General features: G+C 37.3%; 1 protein-coding gene across 1 annotated transcript in view; it reads left to right on the top strand.

Annotated features, from left to right (window-relative positions):
• The window catches only part of LOC114552891 (CUB and sushi domain-containing protein 1), a 351,480-nt gene that overhangs the window by 176,775 nt on the left and 149,662 nt on the right, over positions 1-25,043 (top strand). Inside the window, exons 12-16 of the mRNA XM_028574019.1 lie at positions 12,138-12,241; positions 12,782-12,894; positions 17,548-17,730; positions 17,954-18,139; positions 23,348-23,488. Of these exons, the coding sequence (XP_028429820.1) occupies positions 12,138-12,241; positions 12,782-12,894; positions 17,548-17,730; positions 17,954-18,139; positions 23,348-23,488 (727 nt within the window). The remainder of the gene's footprint in view (positions 1-12,137; positions 12,242-12,781; positions 12,895-17,547; positions 17,731-17,953; positions 18,140-23,347; positions 23,489-25,043) is intronic.

Below are 25,043 nucleotides of genomic sequence, written 5' to 3'. Positions count from 1 at the left end.
AAAATATGTTGTAGGGTAAACTGTCAACTTTCAGGTAGTAGTGAAGAAAAAAGAAGAAGCACTTAGCTGTGTGTGTGTGTGTGTGTGTGTGTGTGTGTGTGTGTGTGTGTGTGTGTGTGTGTGTGTGTGTGTGTATGTGTTATTGTGAGTCTGTCAGTCATGTGATTCATCAGTATGAAACAGATAATTATTTCGTTCAAGTCTGAACCATGCCTGACTGCTCACACACATACACCCTTAACCGCTTCGTCACACACGCCCATTAGGCTTCTAATCATTGCTGTCTTTTTCCTAATGAATACATATTAGTGTGTGTGTGTGTGGGAGTGTGTTATTATGGTATTGAATGTTGGATCATTTTCATGCATGGATCATCATCATCACTGTAGTGTTGGCAGGACACATTCTGTGAGATTCTATCAGATTCTGTTAAATTTTACTTGATACAAAAATTGAGTGGATGATAAAATTGAATACAGTCTCATTTTACAACAGTGCATTGTTTTGCAACATGTCTGCACAATTGCTTAAGCTGGATAGATTAAATCATAATAGCCAATATTCAGTGCATTATCATAATGGTATGAGTGTAAAAACAAGGTTAAGTTTTAAGTTTAGCTTAAGTTTGGTATTCATAAAATGAAGTTAAAGGAAAACAATGGCTTATTAGTAGGGTTGAGTATCATTTGTTTTTTTTCTGATACCGGTGCTAAAATTATACTTTAAAAACGGCGGCTGTGCCTAAACAGTGCCTGATCTGATAAAAAAGTAAAACAAAACAAAAACAAAGGAGCACCAAACGACTGTCAGTGACATTAAAGGACGGCTTGTTTATTACTAAGGCCATATGGTAAAAAAATAAATGATTGATTAATAAAGTAATAAGTATAACTTATAACAATACCCTTTTTCTCCAGTAAATTGTTGTTAAATGACAAAAACAACCACCAGATGGAAAACAGTGTATTTTACAATAACTTTATTAATATAGCACGAGGCTTAGGCTACCAATTTCAAGTGAACGCACCGTCTGTGTTGTTTTTTTCCGACAACGGCAGCTGCAGACTGTTACGTCCCTGTGTTGGAATCCTCTACAGTGAAATACAGTCACACGTATTTAATCCATGGATGTAGGTTTAATCCAGCTACTAGCTAATGGTAGGCTAACGTTACCTGCTGTCAAGTGTAATGTTAACTAGCTTCACATGCAGCGATGCTTCTGTTGCCTGTAACGTTTGTTTTGGAGCATCAGTGGGCAGCGCAGGCATTTAAATGTTCATGTTGTAAATAAGCCAACCGTTTTTCAAGATTAATGTCCACCATTTGGAGGTCAAACTACATAAGAATGAGTGCATCAGCAATGTTGCTAATTATTCCTCAGTGGACAGGGCAACTGTGCACACTACTACAGTAAGTTTAGGTGAACTCGGAGGTCAGTCTGAAAACTGTTATGGGTCATCATTTTAACTTAATTTTTTCTTGCAAATAAGTTGACTTACCGGTGGGGGTTCAATGTTATAGGAACTTGTCAACTGAATGTGTCCTTTGAACTTTTGAAGTGTTACTTAGTGTTACTGTAAGCTTAAGATAGGCTCCAGCCTTCTGTATATTTGCTCTTACACTGTATATTGTTGTTATGGTAGGACTTTATTGCTGCCACATACAATTTCTGAATCACTACAAATTATACAGCATACAGGCCGTAGCTCAGTGTGGACGTTGATCACATAGACTTGCATCCGTAAAGTGCAGTGTAAATAACCATCAGTGTCAGTGGTAATGGAAAGACATTCACCAGTAGCTACCTAATTAGCACATTATCTCAATTCAGGAATTTTTGTGGCTTTTGACTGTAATTTGACTGACCATAATTCACTGTATTAGCTCTGTCTTTGGCTCTCAGCTCTGAACCTACACCTCTCTACCAAAGGAGGCTCTCCACGGTAATGCATGAATGCTCCAAGGTCACACTGTTTTGTCCACTGGCCTCTTGTAATGGTGGTAATACATAAATTAAAGTTATAATAACTATCATTAATGAATAGTAAATTGATAGCTTATTGAACTTCACTTAATTGTTATTTTACTGTCAACAAACAATGGCATGATGATTTATAATGTTTACCAATTATTAGCATATCAATGCTATAATTTATGTTATTCTATCGTTAGTTTAGTGGAATATAAAATAATTAGTTTATAAATGTAAATAGAACAATACTTTATCAATTGTTAATAATTGTTTTGTAAACCATTTATAAACCTTATTTTGGATGGCTACTTTAAAGTTGCAACTAATGCTTATAATAATTAATTATTGATTAATAAGCATTGATTAATTATCTATCTGTTCACTGATAATAGCTATTATGTTTTTAGATGCTTAAAGTGTTCATAATTGTATTTTGAGGTTGTACCAGAATAGGTTTACATGGTTTAATTTTCAAAAAACACTATCTTTTTGTTGTACTGCAGCCCCTTTTTTTCACCCTGTGTGTTGAGCTCTCTGTTTTAGCTACAGAGTGAGACATCTCACTTGTATCCCATCTTTGTTGGGAGTCACACATGCACAGTAACTAGGTAAGGACTACTAGCTAGAAGTTAGCACTGCTAGCGGTTAGCCCTAATCTACAAAAGAAATTGTATAGAACTACTTACATGTCCCTCGTCTGCAGGTATTCCACGCAAAGTTGGAAGTGCACCCTTGTTTAGAAGAAGTCTCCCGGCTATTCCTGCCTTGTACTGACCAAAGTTTGAGAAACAGCTAGCTGATGTGGTATTAGCTAAAGTGGTTAGCACACACCAAATGTTTCAGCCGATGATGTAGACGGCCCTGCCGATTTTGACCAACCCCCCCCGCCCCCCCAAGACTGAAGGCAACATACATTCAGAAACCCGTATCTCACTCAAAACAGCATGGATGTTTTTTTTTTCCAAGTTTGTATGCGTGTGGAAGCACCAGAGACACAAAATAACACCCCAAATCTTAGAAAAAGTGATTTTTTTCATAATATGGGCACTTTAACAAAGTATTTATTAACCATTAACAAGGTTTCATAATTATCAGTTGCAGCTTTATAATAGCCAACCAAATAATCTTTACTGGCGGTTTACAAATAATTTCTTCAAGGTTTACAAATCATTTGGTTATCATTAACACATTATAATATATAAAATGTTATGCGTGCAACATGAACTATTCAAATAACATAAATTATAGCAATTGGTAAACACGATTAATTATCTTTATATTGTTTACAGTAACATAACTATTAACTATTAATTAAGTTAAATTAATTATCAATTCACCATTTATTAGTAATGGTTATTAAAAAGTGTTACCATTTATTTTAGAGCTGTAATGTCAAACATTATGGAATAAAGCATCTGCTAAAATCCAAAATTGTAAAAGGAATTTCTCAACCCACAGTCTGCTGTCAGGTAGTTGTCTGCTGTATCACAGTACGGTTTATATTTTTTTCACAGAATTGTCACACAGCTGTTGCTTAAACATAGTATATAGTTTATTTTCCTAAACTGTCCAGCCAACAGGTCAAAAGCACTCAAAGGTGCTGTAATGCCTCAACAAGGGAGTTAGTTTACCAGACAGCAGCCGTTTGCTTTCTTTCCATTTAAAACAGAAGTCACCTCGGGGCAGGACTGCAACACATAAACATGGCACATCTGGGTACTTTCAGGGTACAGCCAACAGGCTAGCATCCTCGCCAGTCTATTTTCAAATTGATGGATACTTCATTTGTCCCACATGGAAACTCACTTGTCATAGCATATAACACTATTACACAATAACCAGGCTAAATAACATCGACATATAAACCCAAGATGTAGTTATCACCACAAATGCTGCACCCTATACTGTGTATTGAAACAATTTTATTACAGTGCAGATGTAATAACCTTGTTACACACATCACCCGGGAGGAAATGAGTCTCTTATGGCCAGATCTCAGGTAATTCAGTTATTCTGAATGTCTTTCTCATACAGTCCAAAGACATTCAGGTCAGGTAGACTGTTAATGGGTAATTGTATATCTATCTGTTAGTGCTGTGATTGCCCTGCCAGCTGTCTAGGTCTCTTTCCTTGAGACCCTGAAAAACAATAAACACATAAAGAAAAGCAATGAATGGATGCTTCAGGCCCTTATACACAGAGCAGCAAATTCAAGCCTCAATTTATTTATTTCAGGCTGGCAATAAACCATGGGAACCCCCCACATAACAATTAGTATAACAGACAAAACTTCTGAAACATTTTATTACTGAATAAATAACAGTCTATCAGCTAACGAGCTGGCCTTACAGCTACTGTAAACTACAAGCTAATAGCCTCGCCTAGTGGAATGCATAGGGCTGTAGCATTGGACTTGGACCTCTATGCACATTCAGCTGCAGCAGTTACCTCTGTGTGCTGGTCAACTGTGTTGTAGAGGCTCTACACTGCTGATGTAAATGAATTGAATTTAGATAAGAAACCACAAGCAGTGGCCTGATCTGCATCCTGCTGCTGTGTTTGTCCCTCGTTGCCCAGCTGCACGATGTGTATTCATCGTGACATTCACTGTAGTAGCAAAATGCAGTGCACTGTAAAGATGATTTATAATGCTTTCTTGAGCTGCAATGAGCAGAAAAGTGCATCTAATATTCTGATTAGATTGTCAATTAAATGCTCTAAAGGAATGAAGTCTAGAATGCAACAAAAAAAAGAAAATTAATGTAATTGCAAAAATAATTTATTACAGGCAGTTTGTTTTCTGTAACTGATTACATTTTTGAAAAAAACTTTCCCAGGCATGAAGGGTGTGCTGTGGATGGTGTCCTCAAGCAGGGTTTCAGGTTATTCTATACTTATTTGGCTGAAAGGCTAAAAGTAATCTATTGAAAAAAGGCCCCAAACTGCCATTGTGGCAGCTCACCAATGACTTAACATAGTTACATAATCTCAGCAAAGGAATTATCTTAAACTCTGCTTTCAGGACAGCTGTTCCCTCTCTGTACTACTTCTGACAAGGGGTCACCTCAGTACATAGTTTAAACTTTTTCTCGACAGTTTATTTTTGACTCAGGGTAGAAATGCATTAAAGCTTCAGTGGGCACACTATTTATGTAAAAAAAAAAAACACCTCACTTACGCCTTACTCCCACTGGGCCTGCAGCAGAATTGAGTTTGTCAACCCTGAACCCATCCCTGTTAAGACCCTGTATAGCACTGACATTGTGGTATTATTAGTTGGGGTCTACCAATGTGGACATTGAGGAAGTGACAAAAGGAATCAAAGTGTCTAGCGTCCTCAGTGTTTGACCATCCAGGTCTATAATTTGAATAGTTTAAATTATGTTACCTCTCATGTCAGTTGGTGGTGCCAACTCGTAACGTGCAGTCTAGCTTCAAAATATTATATATATAGTTTGGGCCTCTACTGTGAATGGATTGTATTCGTCCTACACGCGCATGCGCGCGCATACACACACACACACACACACACACAACCACACACCATCACTGCCAGCTTTTAATATAAGTGAGTCAAACTGTAAATGTGCTATTTTGTTAGAAAATAATATGCAAACACAATATTCTGTCATGTCTTCAAAAGCTGTACTACTGTAGGTAAATGCCTTAACTTTATTCAAGAGAAATTTCCTTTTTTGAATAATTGCTACATTTACAGTGGGTTAGTTGAGAGGTTGATCAAATCCAGCGTGAAAATATTGAGTGGTTTGTGTTCTGTCAGAAATGATTGTGTGATGTGAGGAAAATAGGCTGTTTGTTGTAGGTTTGTTGGGTGCAATAATAATAAGGAGGCTGGCGTTACTGCCACCAAGACTGAAATGAAACCTATACCCATGTGCACTACCCTTGGCAGGGGTCACCTCAGCTTATTCTGTAGTTGAAATGGCTGACTGAACGTAATTCATTAGACGTTTGCAGTGTTGACATTTTAACAGGGCCCAAATCAAATCTTGTTTTTAAGGAAACCTAGGGCTGCACGACAGCATAGTAAGTATGGTAGGTAGGATACCCTCTGACCAGAGGACACAAGTGTAAATAACCATGCAGAGAAGCATCTGACCTGCTGAAGTGCTCTCGAGCAGAACGATGAACCTTTACCAGCCTGTCTGTATCTGAGGCTGTAGTGACATAGAAATGAAATTCCACCATTCATTTTTTTTAACTTGATTTAGATAGATAGATAGATAGATAGATAGATAGATAGATAGATAGATAGAGATATGGATAGATAGATAGATAGAGAGATAGATGCATGTAGATCGGTTTATGGATTTATATTTATGTGATTTCTTCCCACTTTTTCTGCTAAGCAGTGACTCAGCACTGCTCCAGCCTCAACGAGGGAATTCAAGAACTAGTCCACCCCAATTACGCCTGTGTGTTCTCTTGCACTACTTTGACGTAAGGTCACAACAGCGAGGGCAAGATCGGCAGGCATAGTATAGTTTTTCAATTTCTTTTTTCTGGGGCAAAGGAAGGGGCATCTCAGGGTAGGCATTTAGTCCCATTATCGTTCTGCTAAAGATAAAATGATTGGGTACAGTGTGCACTGTGTGACATGTTTATAAGGCTCGGTTGACTGACACTGACCAGCAAAAGTATGTCTTAGATTGTTTGAGTTGAGTGGGGAACACATATCCTCTGTGAATTTAGGATCAGAGTAGGAGAAGGTTTACTATAAGTTTCTCCCCAGGCTGTGATCATGCCCTGAGGAGACCCTAAAATTCACAGCACTACAACTTTACTGGCTGACTGACTGAAGGTATTTCACTGTAGGTTTGGGTGGCACAGTTTTCTTAACAATGTTTAAATGGCCTATTGAGCTGCTCTTAGCTGCTCAGCTGCTTGCTAATGACCTCAAAGTGATAACGCTTCACTTATCCCTTCAAAGAACAACCACCTTTTAACAGAAACACTGCCTTTTCCTGTACCGTCTAAATTTGAACATGAGAAACTCTCTCCTGAAATACTAATAAGTACTGCAGGAACTCATTAATGTGATGGAATCAAAAGAAAATATACAGAGCTGTAGTCATCAAACTGAAGGCAAATTGTGTGTACTGTCAACACTGTTTGATTTAGTTGAAGGCCTAGATTACACTTTATGTCCTGTTTTCTTTCTTTTGTGGTTGATTCTTTTCTTCCTTTCTTTCTTAGTTTCTTTCTTTGCTTTAGGAAATAAAGACACTAATCGAATGTAGTTTGGGGTTGCAGGCTGCTCCTAATGTCTTTTTAAATGGGCCCATTTGGATCTATTGAACAGCACTGAGCTTCTTGCTAATGACCTTAGTGTGATAACGCTTCAGTTCCTTCCTTTAAGTCTGCTGCTACTATGTAATCTGCCTTGACTGTCTAGACCCACACACATACGCACACTTATAAATAAAGAAGGCAACATACGGTGGCCGACAGGGGCAAACGCCCTGCAACTTCAGAAAACACATGCAAATAGACAAAACACAAGCAAATTAAGAAAACAACTACATTAATTTGACAACACATGTGCAGCATTCAGCAAACGCGCTGCATATACACACAACACAACCAAATATACAAACGCGCTGCAATTAAAAAACAATGCAAAAAGAAAAGCAAACCCTGAAAAAAGAAACAAAGCAAAAAGAAAAACAACTTCATTAATTTGACAACACATGCGATTGCCGTACTGTTTAGTTCAAAAACATCCAAAACACCAAAGGAAGACGAGCCAACCAAACGCAAGCTTTTATTTTGAAAAGTCAAAGCTCGAGCACGGCACCAGCCTCCCGGCTGAGACGGGAGCAGAGACTGTATATTACTAATATCTTATATTATGTTATTAATAAGGGCATGAGACAGGAGTTCTCTTTTTAATATGCAGCCATACCCGACTCTAATAAAAAGGCAGAAAAGGGGTCATAAATCCAGCTGTTCCCCTTAGCTGCTCCCTCTAGAGGTCTGGAGAACTTCCGTTGTGGAATCTGGATGCAGCGTTTTTTTTTCGCATTTGTTTTCGGGGTTTGTGTGCTTTTCTTTTTGCATCGTTTTTTATTCGCATCGCATTTATGTATTTGGTTGTGTTGTGTGTATTTGCATCGCGTTTGCTGAATGCTGCGCATGTGTTGTCAAATTAATGAAGTTGTTTTTCTTTTTGCATTGCTTCTTTTTTCGGGGTTTGCTTTTCTTTTTGCATCGTTTTTTAATTGCAGCGCGTTTGTATATTTGGTTGTGTTGTGTGTATATGCAGCGCGTTTGCTGAATGCTGCACATGTGTTGTCAAATTAATGAAGTTGTTTTCTTAATTTGCTTGTGTTTTGTCTATTTGCATGTGTTTTCTGAAGTTGCAGGGCGTTTGCCCCTGTCGGCCACCGTAACATATAGGCACAGAAACATAGCCAAACTGCGCTCACACATACAGTGAAACAGGCATGCCAAAACATGATTCTACTTCAGCTGTAAAGACAGATGCACCTGAAAACCACCTCCTATACACATACACACACTTACAGGTGCAAAAACATGCATGGATGTGCACATAGTCTGTTTCTAACTATGTTCTGCTTCACTCCCTTTTTTATGATAACAATCTTAACAACAACCTTCACTCCTCCCACACAAACACAGATACAGCCTGCAATCTTTTATTGTCCTTGGTTTCATTTTTATGTTTCATGTGCCTTGATTGAAAGGCCAATTAAAATTGCAAATAGTCATCCGTCTTTGCAGTTATGAGATGGGCCAACAGAGATGCAACATTAGAACTATCAACATGTGCTGGTGACTGTAGTGTACAAACCAAGAATGGACAATTTTGTGTTAGCAGTGGTATTAAGGAATAAGGACCACACCATTTGCAGTTTTTTTTAGCCTTTTAGTGTGCTACAGCTGACTAGCTAATTAGCTATAGCCAACAAACTGACATTAGCAGTACAGCTTTATAAGCTTCCCCTTTTGGGTACTGATTTGTTTCAGAAAAAAAGCACAGGACATGTAATTTAAAAACAAGATGTGTAGGCTGTAGCAGAAAGAAAGCATGCGTTTATTTCAGCTTGACTTAACTGAATTTGTGTATGCCTGTGAATGTGTGTTTCTGTGCATACAGTATGTAGCAACCTATTGGCAGTCTGTTAAAGTAGTTATTAAACTAATAGTTTGAATGATGTTTGACAACCAAGAAATGGTTTCTGTATCCCCCTTAATACCAGTTGACGTGATCAGCACAACTGTTAATGGATTAAATATTGTATCTGAAGATTTTGACAGGGATGATGCATCTTTTAAAATTGACAGAAACAAATGTGTTCTTGTGAACCTTCAGATAGAGGTGAAAATATAAAACAGAAACACATCAACAAATAAAGTACAGTGGTTTATTAATGCGGCCAGTGATTTGTTGTTAGCCAGGAGTTAATACCTCACAGTGTTGTTTTGCATCTTTCTCCCATTATTTCTAGCCATTTTGGAAAGACTTAACATTGCCAGAGGCTGCAACATTCAGTGTATAATAATATAGTAAAATGCTTTCTACGAGTATGAGTCTTATATTTATTCAGCTGCATCTTGAATGTAATTTTCTGATGTAAAAAATAAACATGTATTTTTTCTCTTAAATATTAGCTTGTTTGCATATCAGTTTGCACTGTTTTAGACTTTGTGTGTGTGTGTGTGTGTGTGTGTGTGTGTGTGTGTCTGTATGTGAGTGCATGTGCATGGATGCTTTCAGACATGTATGAATACAGATTTATACAGTTATTCGTGGCTTCTTTAGCATTCTTCTCATGATCTCAGTTAATCCCTCAGATGGTTCCATATCCTTTTTCATTATTTGAACATTTGCTAGCCATTTTTATTTCGACAAAGCCCGGTTCAAGGCCTAGCTATGCATAGCTGATTCTGCATGTTGAAATGTTTTTTACATCCTTATCCCCTACAGTAAGGTTTTTCTTCACTGTAGTGCGATTTGCCATGTGATGGATTCTAAACCAACATCACATGTTCATTGTTTTAAATTAGTCCTCTAATACACCAGAAACTCCCTGATTGAGACCAGCTTTTCTCTTAGAGGTTTTCTGAAAACAGCTGAATTCTGCCATCTCCCATTCTGTCAGGGAAATGATCTACAGCTAATAAATAATGGACAAGCAGCAAATAATAGAAAACCAGTATTACGGCATTTTAGAGCGCAAAGTAGATTGATGATCCAGTGCTGTACGCATGCAACTATAGCCACGTACGTGCCTGCAAGTAAGGCATTAAACACCTAATTTCTCAGTGTTCAACAGCAGAAGGGTGTGTTTGCAGTGTGCAGCGTGCTTAGCTCCCAGAAGTGATTTGTGTAACTATGAATGTAAAGGAGAATGCTGCTAAATAAAAGCAAGGGAGCTTTTAGTTTCAGAGTTTTGTTATTTCTCTGAGCTCCCATTCATTAAAGATGGATTATATTGAAATACCAATATGTCACTGTCAAATGAATTGTTGTACCAACCTTTGGCATAGCAGCTTTAATTAAAGCTATAGTGTGTAGTTTCTGTCGCCCCCATGAGGAATTCTAAGTAATGACAACAACACTGTCCACATGACGCAAGAATTTGGTGGTCACGCACCACCCCACATGATGCAAGCCTTTGGTGGTCACGCACCACCTCCACCCCTCCCCAACTAGTTGCTAGTAGCTCAAGGAGGAAACGGTAGATTAAAAAACATGATGGACTCTTCAGAAGAGGTAGTTATCTTGTATTTTTTATGTCCTCTTTGTCTCCAAAGCTGACCGTTGCTGCTGTTCCTTCTCAGCGGTGACCTAAAAGGCATTACTCAAGCTTCTGTGCGCAAAAGTTGCCGGCACCATTTTCTAAACATAATAAGCCATACTGAGAAATACAGAGAGAGTTTTGTGGAGCTGATAGGCTTTATTGGCTTTGTATCAACTTATTTGGCAATGGCTTGAATGTAACGGATGTTCATTATTTAAAAAATAGTTGCACACTATGGAACTTTTTCACAGCAGACATTTTGACATGTCATAGTAGAAAAAGCACAGCTGAAATTGATAACCTTAACGATAGCTCAATTCCATCAAGTGTCCCAGGAAGCTATTTCAGTGAGTCAGCATGCACAATACCAGGACCTCTCCTAAGTGGAATGCAGCCATCATTAATGGTTTGGAATACACCTGTGATTTTCCTACTATGACATGTCAAAATGGCTGCTGTGAAAAAGGTCTATAGGTTTAAATAACACAGAGACACTGGTTGTCTCTCTCTCAGGCTGGTTTTATCCTTAGTACTCACACGTTTCAGAACAAAATATTTCCTTCCACATTTAATGCCTCCTGCTACAAATAAAACATGGCTCCATCCTCCATCAACGTTTTAGCTCTTTCAACTAATTGTTTTCTTTGTACTTTAAATAAACAGAGATATGTTGTGTGATTTCCCCATTGCATGATTTAATTCACATTCTGGCACATCAGGGGTCCCCCAGAATTCCTCCGTTTGATGATGCTATCAGTTTCATCAGTTTTAAATACATTTTTTTATGTTGATTTTGCAAATGCACATTTAACAACCTATTGAAAAATATAGTACGATAGAGACTATGTTATTGCAGCATTGTTTTACTCATGAAGGTAATTGTGAAGAAATAAAAAACTAAAGGGATGGCATAATAGAAGCATGCTTCGTATTTTTGCTCTAAAAAGATTTTCCTCTTTGCTGTAATTTAATATGACTTAATGGCATGAAGTCAGACTTAATTACAGTTGTCATAAGGTTGGCAGAGGCTTCCAGTATTTACAAAAAATATATTTTTTTGTTTACAAAATGCTACTATTAATTTATTGTTATTAACATGCAGCCTCTAGCATAATGTAGCACTTTCATTGCTCAAGAGGCAGTAGTTTGCAAAACAAAACGCCCATTTCAATACTAGGCTTTCACATTTCTCCAGCAATATAATAATTATTTTCTATTGCTGGATTTTGTGGGGAGACAGAAAGCACGACACCATCCCTGCATGAATTGATAATAAATCCCTCACTGTTTTTTTGTTTCTTTTTGAATTTGTCTGTATTCTCACATTTCCTCATCATCTGTGTTCATAACAGTTTTTTTCTCATTTTGTTTTTTAGGTGATAAAGCTGTCATTTGAAGAGTTTGACCTGGAAAGAGGATATGACACACTAACTGTAGGAGATGGAGGGAAGATAGGAGACACTCGGAGGGTACTCTATGTGTAAGCACCACTTATGTGTTCTGGCCTATAATATAGTAATATTGTCATGCAACAGTATAGAACAAGTTAATGGGGGAAATTGGAGACACATGGATGCTGTTGTGCAAGTACACACTATATATATTGGATTGCTTTATCAACTTACAATGTTTTGGTGTAATTGTTGTACACTCAACTAGGGACCACAATGGAAATAAGTCTTTGGGCTTTATTGTGTCATTCCTGACTATTTATGTACTTTAATGTATGACACAGAGTACTGTTTCATATTTTATTTTTAAGTGGTCAAACAAAATCAATCAATCAATCAATCAATCATTCAATCAACTACATGGAAAAACAAGGAATGTGGATTTTCTTTTACAGTGTGCATGCAATGATATACACCAATCATAGATTAGTCCATTTAACCATTATGTCATTTTAGATTTGTAAATAATTAAAGTCTCTTTTAAGTCAAAAGTAGAAAATGATAAACCAGTAATGCTTATTAAAAGTTTGTGTTAATGTGCATGTATTTGTGTGGATGTGTGTGTTTAGACTTACCGGTTCCAGTGTCCCTGACCTCATCGTTAGCCTGTCCAATCAAATGTGGCTCCACCTGCAGTCAGATGATACAATTGGCTCAGCGGGGTTCAAGGCAGTCTATGAAGGTATGCTTTTCTTTGCAATGAATGCAACAACAAGAAGTTTTTAGCCATGCTTTTCTTTCTCTCTTTCTCTTTGTCTCTGAAACACATACTCTCTCTCTCTCTCTCTCACACACACACACACACACACACACACACACACACACACACACACACACACACACACACACACACAAACATATATACGCTCACATAATGGAGTGTGAAAGTCATTGCGTTGCTGACAGGCTTATTCAATAGTGAACACAACTGTTGTCTGTCCTTGTGTAAACATGTGAGTGTGTGTGCGGCTGTGCATTTCAGGAAGGTAATAAATGAATTATGAGTCAATCAGGTGATCGTTTTGCTTGGTTATTTTTCATATTATAGCAAAGCTGACACTGATAGAGAGATAAAGATGGTGTCACAGTGAGTGAAGGGAGAGATATAGATGTACCTCTAAATACTTATTATTTAGAACAATCCATTTATTTTTTATTATTTATATATTTGATTACCTACTGCATCTCACCATGCCAATGCAGCTCCTTAAATTGAATTGAACTAAATGGAAGTGAACTAAATTGAATTCACTTGAAACAAAGAGTGAGACAGGTAGAGAGGTAATTTGATAAACGTGAATACAGAGGAAGAGGGACAACAAGAAATTGACGGAGTGGGACAGAAGGAGACAAAATGACAAATTGAGTGAGTAGAAATAAACTGTCTCAGAGAGATCGAGGGAGTGTGAGAGAGGAGGTGAGAGTGAGAGGTATGAAGGTTGTGCTCTTGGTTCTGCTTAGCTACGTTTGATTCAATGATGTTGCTGACACTGTTGTCTGGGGTCAGTTACTGCTCAAAGGAATCGGCACAGTGCATTGTAGCCACAGAAACTGCATACAACTTTAAAAACATTTTAAGTGGAGAGAATTCATTTGGAAAAACCAAATTTGTTTTTTCATCACACCCAAGATTACTAGCAAACACACAAATACTCAACAGCCCTGCTGGAGACAATGCAATCATAAAGCTGACACTGATAGAGAGATAAAGATGGTGTCACAGTGAGTGAAGGGAGAGATATAGATGTACCTCTAAATACTTATTATTTAGAACAATCCATTTATTTTTTATTATTTATATATTTGATTACCTACTGCATCTCACCATGCCAATGCAGCTCCTTAAATTGAATTGAACTAAATGGAAGTGAACTAAATTGAATTCACTTGAAACAAAGAGTGAGACAGGTAGAGAGGTAATTTGATAAACGTGAATACAGAGGAAGAGGGACAACAAGAAATTGACGGAGTGGGACAGAAGGAGACAAAATGACAAATTGAGTGAGTAGAAATAAACTGTCTCAGAGAGATCGAGGGAGTGTGAGAGAGGAGGTGAGAGTGAGAGGTATGAAGGTTGTGCTCTTGGTTCTGCTTAGCTACGTTTGATTCAATGATGTTGCTGACACTGTTGTCTGGGGTCAGTTACTGCTCAAAGGAATCGGCACAGTGCATTGTAGCCACAGAAACTGCATACAACTTTAAAAACATTTTAAGTGGAGAGAATTCATTTGGAAAAACCAAATTTGTTTTTTCATCACACCCAAGATTACTAGCAAACACACAAATACTCAACAGCCCTGCTGGAGACAATGCAATCATATGGATCTGAACCATACGCACGTGTTTTGGAGCGGCAGGAAAATACAACCTTTCTGGAATCGTATACACTCGGTGTTATGTGAGGTTCTAGGTTACATCATCCCCCAAACCTTTCTTGTTCTATACCTGGGATATTTGGAAGGATCTGTGCATAAAGGAGACCAATATTTGGTCAAGATTCTTCTTGCTGCCGCAAAAAAGGCCATCACTAAGAACTGGCTCCAGACTGATGCACCTGAACACAGACAATGGCTGATCAATATCAGTGACATTCAAATGATGGAGAAACTCACACATAGATTAAAAACTATGGAAGACTAATTTTCTAAAGGCTGGAATAAATGGCTAATGTGCTTGACAAAAAAAAGAGACATAAGAGTAAAATATTGCTTGTATGTACTGTATAATGTCCCCCAACAGGCACTGTTCTCCCTTAATTTCTTTACTTCCATCCTTTACTCTCTATTGCTCTCTTTCCATCTTTAACTATACTTCAAAAAAGCAATAAAGGAAAATTACAAAAAGAAACATTTTAAGACGACAACACATATGACAATATGTACATGTGTATGTGAGAATGAATGAAATGAAGAAACAAACAAACAAATAGTAGTAAATAACCTCTAGATGATCTTGTTGTTTCCGATTTGTTCCTAGGCTAGCAGAACAACCGCCTGTGGTGTGTTTTGTGTGTGTGTGTCCTTGCATGTGTATATATGTAATGCTGTCATATCATATAATGTTACACAGTTTGATCAGTGTTACCCCCTGAGAGCTCTTAGGTTTTCAGCCCTGCAGAATAACCCAACGTGTGTGCGTGTGTGTGTGTGTGTGTGTGTGTATAGCTGTCTTGCTTTTGAATGATGTCATATAAAACCTGTCAATCACTGTGTGTTTTTGTGTGCATGTTTGGAGAGAAAAAAACAGTGAGTTAATTTCTCAAACACACACTGCTCATTATAATAATTGAAGCTTTCAGTAAAATGCTACTGCCAAGTTTTCAGTTTGATGGCAATTGGTTGTGAAAAGAGTAACGATGTACATAATGTACTCATTTTTTTTCTTCATCAAAGGACTGAAAATTAGCATTGAATGTCTTTAAGATTATTTTTGCAGAATCAGAAGTATCAGTGAGATTGTTACTTTATAAAACATGCACGCGTGCATCTGGATACCTTCAGTATAATGCAGTATAATGATTGCTGTTTGACAGCTCATGTTCAGGTTTTACACAAGCAGTTTACACTTCCTGCATACAAATGTGATGATAGCATAACTTTATCATAACAACTTTACAGACTTTAAATTGTTCATTGTGATTGATTACCTACATCAAGCAGTTTCTGTTCTCTGCATGTATGTATTCATACTGTACTTGCATGAAGTGAAACCAAATGTGGTTGTAATCTAAACCTTTCTGTGTGTGTGTGTGTGTGTGTGTGTGTGTGTGTGTGTGTGTGTGTGTGTGTCAATGGGCTAAAACACACAAAATGTGTTTAGATCCCCGTAAAATGCTGTATTGATTTGTAAATCTAGGTACTGCACTTCAGAAAAAAATGACAGAAATAAAAAAAAAAAAAAAAAAAAAAAATTAATAGCTAACTAAAAAAAGACAAAATAGTGAGCGAAAGAACCAGTTCCCACCATAATTGCAGCCTTACCAAGGGCTCAAGATCGCTGATATTCATCCTGACACGTCAACTGTGTGACAACTAGCTCTGGGCCACACACACATGCCTGCCACTTCTTTGATTATTCTATTCTTGTGGGTGTACTTACATCCCAACAAATAGTAAAAGTGTAGAAACACACACACACACACACACACACACACACACACACACACACATACACACACACTGCTCACCTTGAGATGTATTTGCCCAAAGCGAATCCAGGAGCATGGTGGAGTATGTGTTACAAGCTGACAGACGTCTGGTAGAATGTCAAATTTTAAAGTAGGGAAAAGAGGGAAGAGCAGTGGATAAAACCACACTATCATTATGGGAAAAAGGGATTAAAAAAAGACTGACACAATGAATGGAATATGATTGCAGGCCAGTTCGGCAATACTGCTAATGTGACACTCATGCCAATAAAGCATAGTGTATTGAATCAGATTGAGAGAGTGGGAGCGATAAGAAGAAAATTGAGCACAGTGGGAGAGAAGGACAATTTGAAAGGAGGACAGGCAGAAACAGAAAGGGAAAGATAAAGAAAGGAGAGAAAGAACATGTGTGTTTGGGAAGCAATCATGTTATACAATGTCTTTTACCTCCTGCTGGTTTCCTAACAAGAGTACACATGGATCAGTGTGTGTGTTTTGATCTTCCTGTGTGCCTCCACTATTTGTTTTGCCTTTCACAATTAAAGCTGGATTACACTATAATTACACTGATGACAATTAGCTGTTAGAAGGGAACCAATAAAATTAATTTGACATAGGTTGTATTTCTTAACACAGCAATGTAGAATAAAAGACTCGGCATGTTCACCCTTTTGCCTCTCCATACAGACGTAATAACTTTGCTGCTAGTCCATTTAAGAATCGTCAGTTCTTACCATTTGTCAACCTGTTGACAACCTGCACTGCTGCCAGCTGTCTCCCAAAGAAAGTAGCTATTGCATACGTTTTAAGTATGGCCTTTGTGTTCAGACAGCATAAGTAGAGTCTGTTCACAGGCAGCAGACTCATTCAATGATACACCCACATTAATCTTAACCCTAGCCACAAGTCTGAAAAAGTCATAGCTTAGTGACAAAGATGTAAAATGTGCAACTTGGACAGCCAGCAATATATGTGAGAAGGAACATAGCTACATTAATGTAAATACCACATAATGAATGTTCAGATTTGATTCACCGACTATCTAAAAATCATGTATGCATGTTATTGCTATTTAACCCCACCTCACAAGCAAAGAACAGGCAACCCCTTATCTGAATGTCACTATGTCGCATGTTGACATTAATTATCAGCATATGAACATGGCTGCCTGTGTCGGTGTCGTTACAGAGATCGAACGGGGAGGCTGTGGTGATCCTGGGGTGCCGGCATTTGGTCGCCGTAGCGGTGATCGCTTTCAACATGGTGACGCGTTAACCTTCTTTTGCCAGTCGGCCTTTGAACTAGTGGGAGAGAGGACCATCACATGCCAGCACAATAACCAGTGGTCTGGCAATAAGCCCAGTTGTATTTGTAAGTACACATATTTACACATTTATACAGACATATTTAGGTCTGTGTTAAATGTTTTCCCGTAATTCTTTTTCATCCTGATTTTGCATGATCCTTTTTTCTTTCTTACCTACTGCAATATCTACTGTATGTATTTGTCTTTTTGCTGGCATTCTTACCCAGTGAAAGGTCAACTTAACCTCTTTCCTTCCTGCCTTTCTTCCTTTGTTCTTTCGGTTTGTAGTCTCATGTTTCTTCAACTTTACGGCTCCATCAGGGACTATATTGTCCCCGAACTACCCAGAGGAGTATGGGAACAACCTGAACTGTGTGTGGTTGATTATCTCTGAACCGGGCAGCCGCATTCATCTTCTCTTCTCTGACTTTGACCTGGAGCCACAGTTTGACTGGTTGGTGATCAAAGATGAAGGTAAATGGGTCTTAATATATCTCCATATTTTTAAAAGCTTTGTTCTGAAAGTAACACATCAGAATATGCAAATTAGTAATTGCTGAAATATGGATGTGCATTTGTATATGGATGTGTATATACAACTGAAATGGTAAAAATTGTCAAATAATTTGGGGGGCACTCTTTCTCAACTAGTCAACTTAGTCTATAACAAGCAGGTAAAGAGAAGTTCTGATTGGATTTGGTTGATGAATGACAAGCTAGCAAACTGGACGGATAGTTGTCATGCTTTATTTTATTGTGCACTTTTCCTCTACACAGAGGGCAATCAGATCACTGTTCCCTAGGCAAGGCAGCTAGGCAAGGCAGCTTTATTTGTACAGCACATTTCAGCAACAAGGCAATTCAAAGTGCTTTATATGAAACATGAAACATTAAAAACAGTTAGAAAACAATTAAAAACAATTTCAAAGCATTAAAACAATTAACAACAATTTAAGATCATTAAAAGACAAGAATAAAATGTACAGTGCAGTATAAGAATTTTAAAGAAAGAGCAGTTAAAAATAGGTTATTTAAAGAAAGGCAACATTAAAAAGATATGTCTTCAGCCTGGATTTAAAAGAACTGAGAGTTGCAGCAGACCTACAGGTTTCTGGGAGTTTGTTCCAGATATGTGGGGCATAAAAACTGAATGCTGCTTCCCCCTGTTTAGTTCTGACTCTGGGGACAACAAGTAGACCTGTCCCAGACGACCTGAGAGGTCTGGGTGGGTCATAGTGTAGTAGCAGATCAGAAATGTATTTTGGGCCTAAACCATTTAGTGATTTGTAAACCAGCAAAAGTATTTTAAAATCAATTCTTTGAGGCACTGGAAGCCAGTGTAGAGACTTCAGTACTGGAGTGATGTGATCCACTTTCTTGGTTTTAGTGAGGACTCGAGCAGCAGCGTTCTGAATCAGCTGCAGCTGTCTGATTGATTTTTTAGGGAGATTTGTAAAGACACCGTTACAGTAGTCAAGTCTACTGAAGATAAAAGCATGGACAAGTTTTTCCAAATCCTGCTGAGACATAAGTCTTTTAACCCTTGATATATTTTTAAGGTGATAATAGGCTGATTTTGTAATTGTCTTAATGTGACTTTTAAAATTCACGTCTGAGTCCATGACTACACCAAGATTTCTGGCTTTGTCTGTTGTTTTTAACATTGTCGTTTGAAGCTGAGTGCTGACCTTTAATCGTTCCTCTTTTGCTCCAAAAACAACCACCTCAGTTTACCTATTGAAATAAAAGGTATTGATTTAAAATGAATCAAGTAAAGTCAAGGTTTGACTGGCGGGTCATTAAAGATGAAGTTGTGTTTAATTGGCTGGCTGTAAACCTGTCCATCTGCAGGGATGTTTTTCTGGAGTAGCGTTTTGAAAATTGCAGGGCAATTAGTGCTGTTGCACTGGACAAACTGAAATTAAAGTTGCTACTTCAAAGTCTTCCAGTTTGTTCTGCTTGGTGGTACATCACTGTTGTCACGTGGAAACCACACTGTTTGTCTTCTTTTCAGAAATTAAGACAAAGAAAGTCTAAAATATCTCTGAAAACTTTATTGTCAGATTGAGAAAGTTAGGTTAGGTAAAGTTAGGATCAGTATTCACTAATATGGCATCCAATAAATAGTTACTAATTAGTGTTTAGAAGGTTAACTACTATATCTGCTTTATTTAAAACTTTTCAGAATCACACTGAATATGTTTATGAATCAATTTGAACACAACTCAGCATTACAACGGTACTTCAATTAAATAGTTGATAAAAATTTAGATTTGGGACGTTGTTTGAATAGGCAGTAATAAGCACTTCTCAAGTGTTACTTATTCATTATTGCTAATATGCATTGATGACTAATGGCATTGTCTTATATTCTGTCCTTATGTCACACATTCAAATGTAAAACATTTAGATCCTTATCAACAATTTTGCTGTTATGCAGCCAATATCGTGACCCACAGTCTGTTTTACTGTTATGCCTTTGCAAAATGCATACATAAAAAAGTAGATGCTTTACTCTGGAAGGAAAATAAATCTGCATCCTAACGCAATAAGATAAAAGTTTCACTGTATTAGAGAAAGTGTTTTTCCATTTACCAATGAGTTTATGTGACCTTGACACTCATGCCTTTGTCTTCTTTTTTATCCCTGGATAATAGAACATTGAAATAGAAACAAATGGCAAGCAAAAGTGAACAGAGCAACCACAGTAATAACCAATCCATAAATCTCCTGAGCTGGGAAACTGTAGCATTCAATCCAGCCCAAAAATCAGATAAAGCTTCAAGGTATGCATTTGAACAGTACATCAATGGTTAACATATTCAGAAAGCAATTGCTGTCATCTAATATAAGAGAACATAGTGATAGACTGTTACAAAAGGCTTTTCTCTAAATCTCTCCTCTAAGATAAGACAACGTAGGACCTTGTCACTCTTTCAGCTATTGTCACATTGCTTCTCTTTCCACTCCTGGTCTCTTGTCTATCAATGCAATAATGAACAAGTTAAAGAGCTTTTGGGTTGCTGAAGAACAAAGCAACTGGCACTTTGCAACTCAGTCACTGTGTAGCTTAATTGAGTCTAAGTGCATTTAATCCAAAACTCCAAGTCAAGGAGGGAATAAAAAGAAAAGTTTCTGTGGCAGTATTGGTGAAGAATCCAAATTTCAGGTAAAGTGTGTTTTATTACTGAAGTGTTTTTGTAGCTTGCTTTCTGTCCCTTGCAGGGTTGCCAACTCACTCATTGCACCTTTTTGTAGTTGGATTCTCAAGATGATTTTCAGTATTACTTTCAATAAAGTGTACGTGCTTAACAATGCCGTCTAAAACACACTGCAATTGATCATGCTGATTGATCTCTGTTATGTTTTAAGGATTGGATGGATTTTATTAAGACCGGTAAATATGAAACAGTGGCAATACCATGCTTTTCATCCATTATCAATACCATCATCTTCAACTATTTTAAGGTGTGTAAATAATTCTGGTGTATCTGGTCTGATATTGTACATATCCTTAAAATATCTAATACACAATTAATACTGTATAAATACTGTTTTTGTGGTTTGCTCAATATAATGTCACACAATGAATACACTCAATGACCAGAAGAAGTAAGTCTCATATTGGCATTGTAACAGCACCTATTTTAGCTATTTCTCCTACCCATGCTTAACTGCAGGTGTCAGCTAGACTCCTGGTGGGCCACCACCAACAACAATCATTGTGTTAGTTCTGGCAGTGAAATGAAGTTGTGTATGCCGATAGCTCATCAGCATCAGTTTATAATCACCAATCACACTCAAAATACATTTACAATTGCATTCATTCAAGACAATAAGGTTTTTTTGTAATCTCACAACAATGTCTCTCGCTTACTCTTGATCATTTTGGTGCTGCTGCTGGTGGTAAATCTGTTTATTTCTACCTGCTACAAACTGCTGTTACTGGCTGCGGTGATTGATTTCTCCATCAACCACCTCAGCATCCTCCTGTTCAAGTGTCTTATCACCATATTTGGGGATGACATTTCCTTCCTTGTGCATTATGTTTATTCCATATCTCACTGATATGGGCCTGCTCGGTTGTGTTCTGTGTAGCTCTTTAGGGTTTTATTACGCTCCCTACTGAATCTCTCGCTGCCAGTTGGATCATTTGGGAGCACCCTCACGAGCAGAGTGTATTCTGCTAAAAAAAGTGAGGAGCCATTTGTTGCAGTAAATGGTCCTATGCTGTGACACAAATGTCTCAGATAGAAATGAGGTGATGCATGGTTACAGCTATACAGGCCGGTAGGGGAGGTGTAATGGTTTCGGGACCATTGAATTGGTGTACAGTGGGTCCTTTAATAGCTATAGAGCGATGCCTTAATGCCAGAGCATACCTTTACATAGCAGCCAGGTTCAGCCATTCATTGCAATCATGTATCCCCAAAGGGATGATGGGTACTTTGAACAAGATAATGCTCCCTGCCATGACAGAATTGTCCAGGAACGCATGGTTCAAGACACATTCAGGTGAAATAACATTAATGACCTGGACACTACAATCCCCTGATATCAGTCTCTTTGGGATTTACTCAAATGCAGCATCTGTAAAAAAGAGCATCAACCTTAGGCAGTTATGTGAATAATTTGATTTCAGTTTAAAGAGTCATGATTCAGTTTCATCTGATATTAATAAGGTGGTTCATGAAACAATCCTGTATTATTGTACAGCTACATGTATAGGCTACATTATAATCCTACTTTGGAAGACTGCCTACTTTTACTTCTCTTTTTTTCTTAATAGTTACCATGCAGATTTAGATTATACAGTCAACATGAGATGATTACAAAAAATAACTGATGGATACAAATCTCCAAAATGCCATCTTTCTACTACTTTCAACTATGAAAAATAGCATTGTTTTAGCACATTGACAGTCATTTTAACATCAATTCCAAAAGTCTCAAAAAAATAACTAAACCTGTAGAGAAGCAAGTTATCCTGAGACACAAAGCTTTCAATGACATAGACAATGTAATTCACTGCTGTTGTTAAAACTCCTAACAGGGTAATAAAGAAGTCATACTGGGCTCCACCAGCAAGCAGCTACAATATTTTAAAACAACATACAATGTCAATATGTGTTACTCTAAAAGGAAACATTCTTAGGCATATTTTGCTGCTAATACTTTTTACATATGTCTACATTTCTTAAATAAGATTTTGAATTCAGGTATTGTTATGGATTATTCCTCCATTTTGTTGCTGACAGTGCTACAGAACCGAATGAAGTGAATTGAATAGGTTCTTTTCATTCCATTAAATTCTTTAATCCGACTGACAGGCAGATGATGGACTAATAGTGCTAGCCATTGTGCTACCAAAACAACCCTTTTCTCTGGTGATTCCTAGAATGTGTACATTGTTTGCATTTGTCTGCAAAATAACATCAAAACAACATATTAGGATTTGTTAAGTTTAAAAAAAGATCTATTGAATCATCAAGTTATTTTTTTCCCAGCACCAATAACATTTAATACATCTCTTCAGGTCTCTTGGGGTGTTTTGTTTTATTCCTTTTACAGGAGTCCTTCACTTTCCTAGTATGTCCTTGGCCTAATGTTATTCAGATGGAATTAGATAAGCACCATTAAAATGTGTCTGTTAAAGATTGTTTTAACTCTGTTCTATTTTAGGCCTGTCTGAGCCACAAACATTTGGAACGTTCTCAGGAAAAGATGTTCCATCACAGATTGCCTCGAATGGACACATCATGAGACTGGAATTTCAATCTGATCATTCTAATACTGGAAAAGGCTTCAATATCAGCTACACCAGTATGTGCCTCCTACCTACCTATATATCTGTGTCTGTCTGTCTATCTGTGTCTGTATCTGCATGCAACAAAATCAAACTAAAAATGTAACCTAAAATGGTTTAGACACCATTATTTGTAATGTACATTAGTGTGCCCATTTTGTTGTGTATCAGTGTATTTTTCGTACTCCTGTAGTTATCCAGTCAAACGTCAGCATGACATCATGTTTGAGATGTTTCCAAACCAGATACAATGGAATTTTGATAGCAGAAAATTGTTCGACAATCTAAAAATGACAGCAGTAAACATGAGCAGCAGATTTTTGAGGTCAGCTCATCAGAATGGAGGAGAAAGGGCTTTTTGCTAGATACAGCAATTTGTGACAGTGTATGATCAAACACTAAGAGATAAAAACAGAAAAGTTTGTTTATAATGTATAGATGGTCTTACCTTTTTGTAAAGCAACTTCAACCTACGGTCTCGCTCTTGCCGTGTCATTGCTATTCTGCTTGACTTATTTGTGTTTATGTCTTACTCGTCCCATTACATGTCCCATTGTCAGCTTTGAACCTGACTACTGCAGCATGCATATGTATCTGCTCCAAGCTGAACTAGTTGTGCATCACTGACTCTGATTAATTCTCTGTGATTTCCTTGCAGTTTTGCACCATTTCACACACTGCCTAACAAATGACCTTGTCTCTGACTCTTCCTTCAGAGATTCATTTGACAAATGAACATACTAAATTATATTTAGCCTCTTTAGCACCACATAATGTTAAATGAAAAGTCCCATCTCTAATCCTAACACAAACAATTTTTTAACACAAATGAAAGGTTTGATGCACAATTTGAAGCAAAGCTATGCTATTAGAGTCCTTTTTTACTCAAACATTTGTAAAAGTAATGTACAAATACAGAAATCCTCTTTATACTGCGCTTGTTTTGAATATATTATGCAATGTTTGTATTGTCAACAGTTACTAATATTCATGTTCTAAAAAAGACAAAGTGTTTAACTACATTCATATAGGTTTTGATGATGAAACTTTTTGAGAATGTAATTTGAATGTCTGATCATATAAATTCTACACTGGGACTTAAGAAAGATCAGGCAATGTTGTGCTGTTTCAATAATTTGGTCTATTAACATTTTAATGCATATATGAATATCAATGGGGATTGCTGTGAGTATATCAGTATATGTTTATATAAATAATGTTGACTGTGAAAGTAAAATATGAAATGCGACACACCAGACTGCAGTAATGCACACAGATAATAATACATGTTATTAATGTATGACTTTAAAGTTAAGGTAAAGTGATGCTATGGGATAAATGGCTGCCACATTTAAAGATTAGCTTCAGTGTAATGACAGCCATATTTACTGACATCAGTGCTAGTATTTTTGGATTAGGAATAGTTATATCAACAAAACCATAATCTCTTATACCTAATTTAAAACATTTATGGTTCCCATAATTTATTATACACAAATAACTATGGATTTTTTTCTATAACAGTCTTTTCTTTCACACTGCTATGAAATTTAAGCTGTACAGTTATATAAG

This window comes from Perca flavescens, chromosome 1, assembly GCF_004354835.1.
Source record: "Perca flavescens isolate YP-PL-M2 chromosome 1, PFLA_1.0, whole genome shotgun sequence".
Taxonomy (NCBI): domain Eukaryota; kingdom Metazoa; phylum Chordata; class Actinopteri; order Perciformes; family Percidae; genus Perca; species Perca flavescens.
This window is presented reverse-complemented; position numbering and strand designations above follow the sequence as displayed.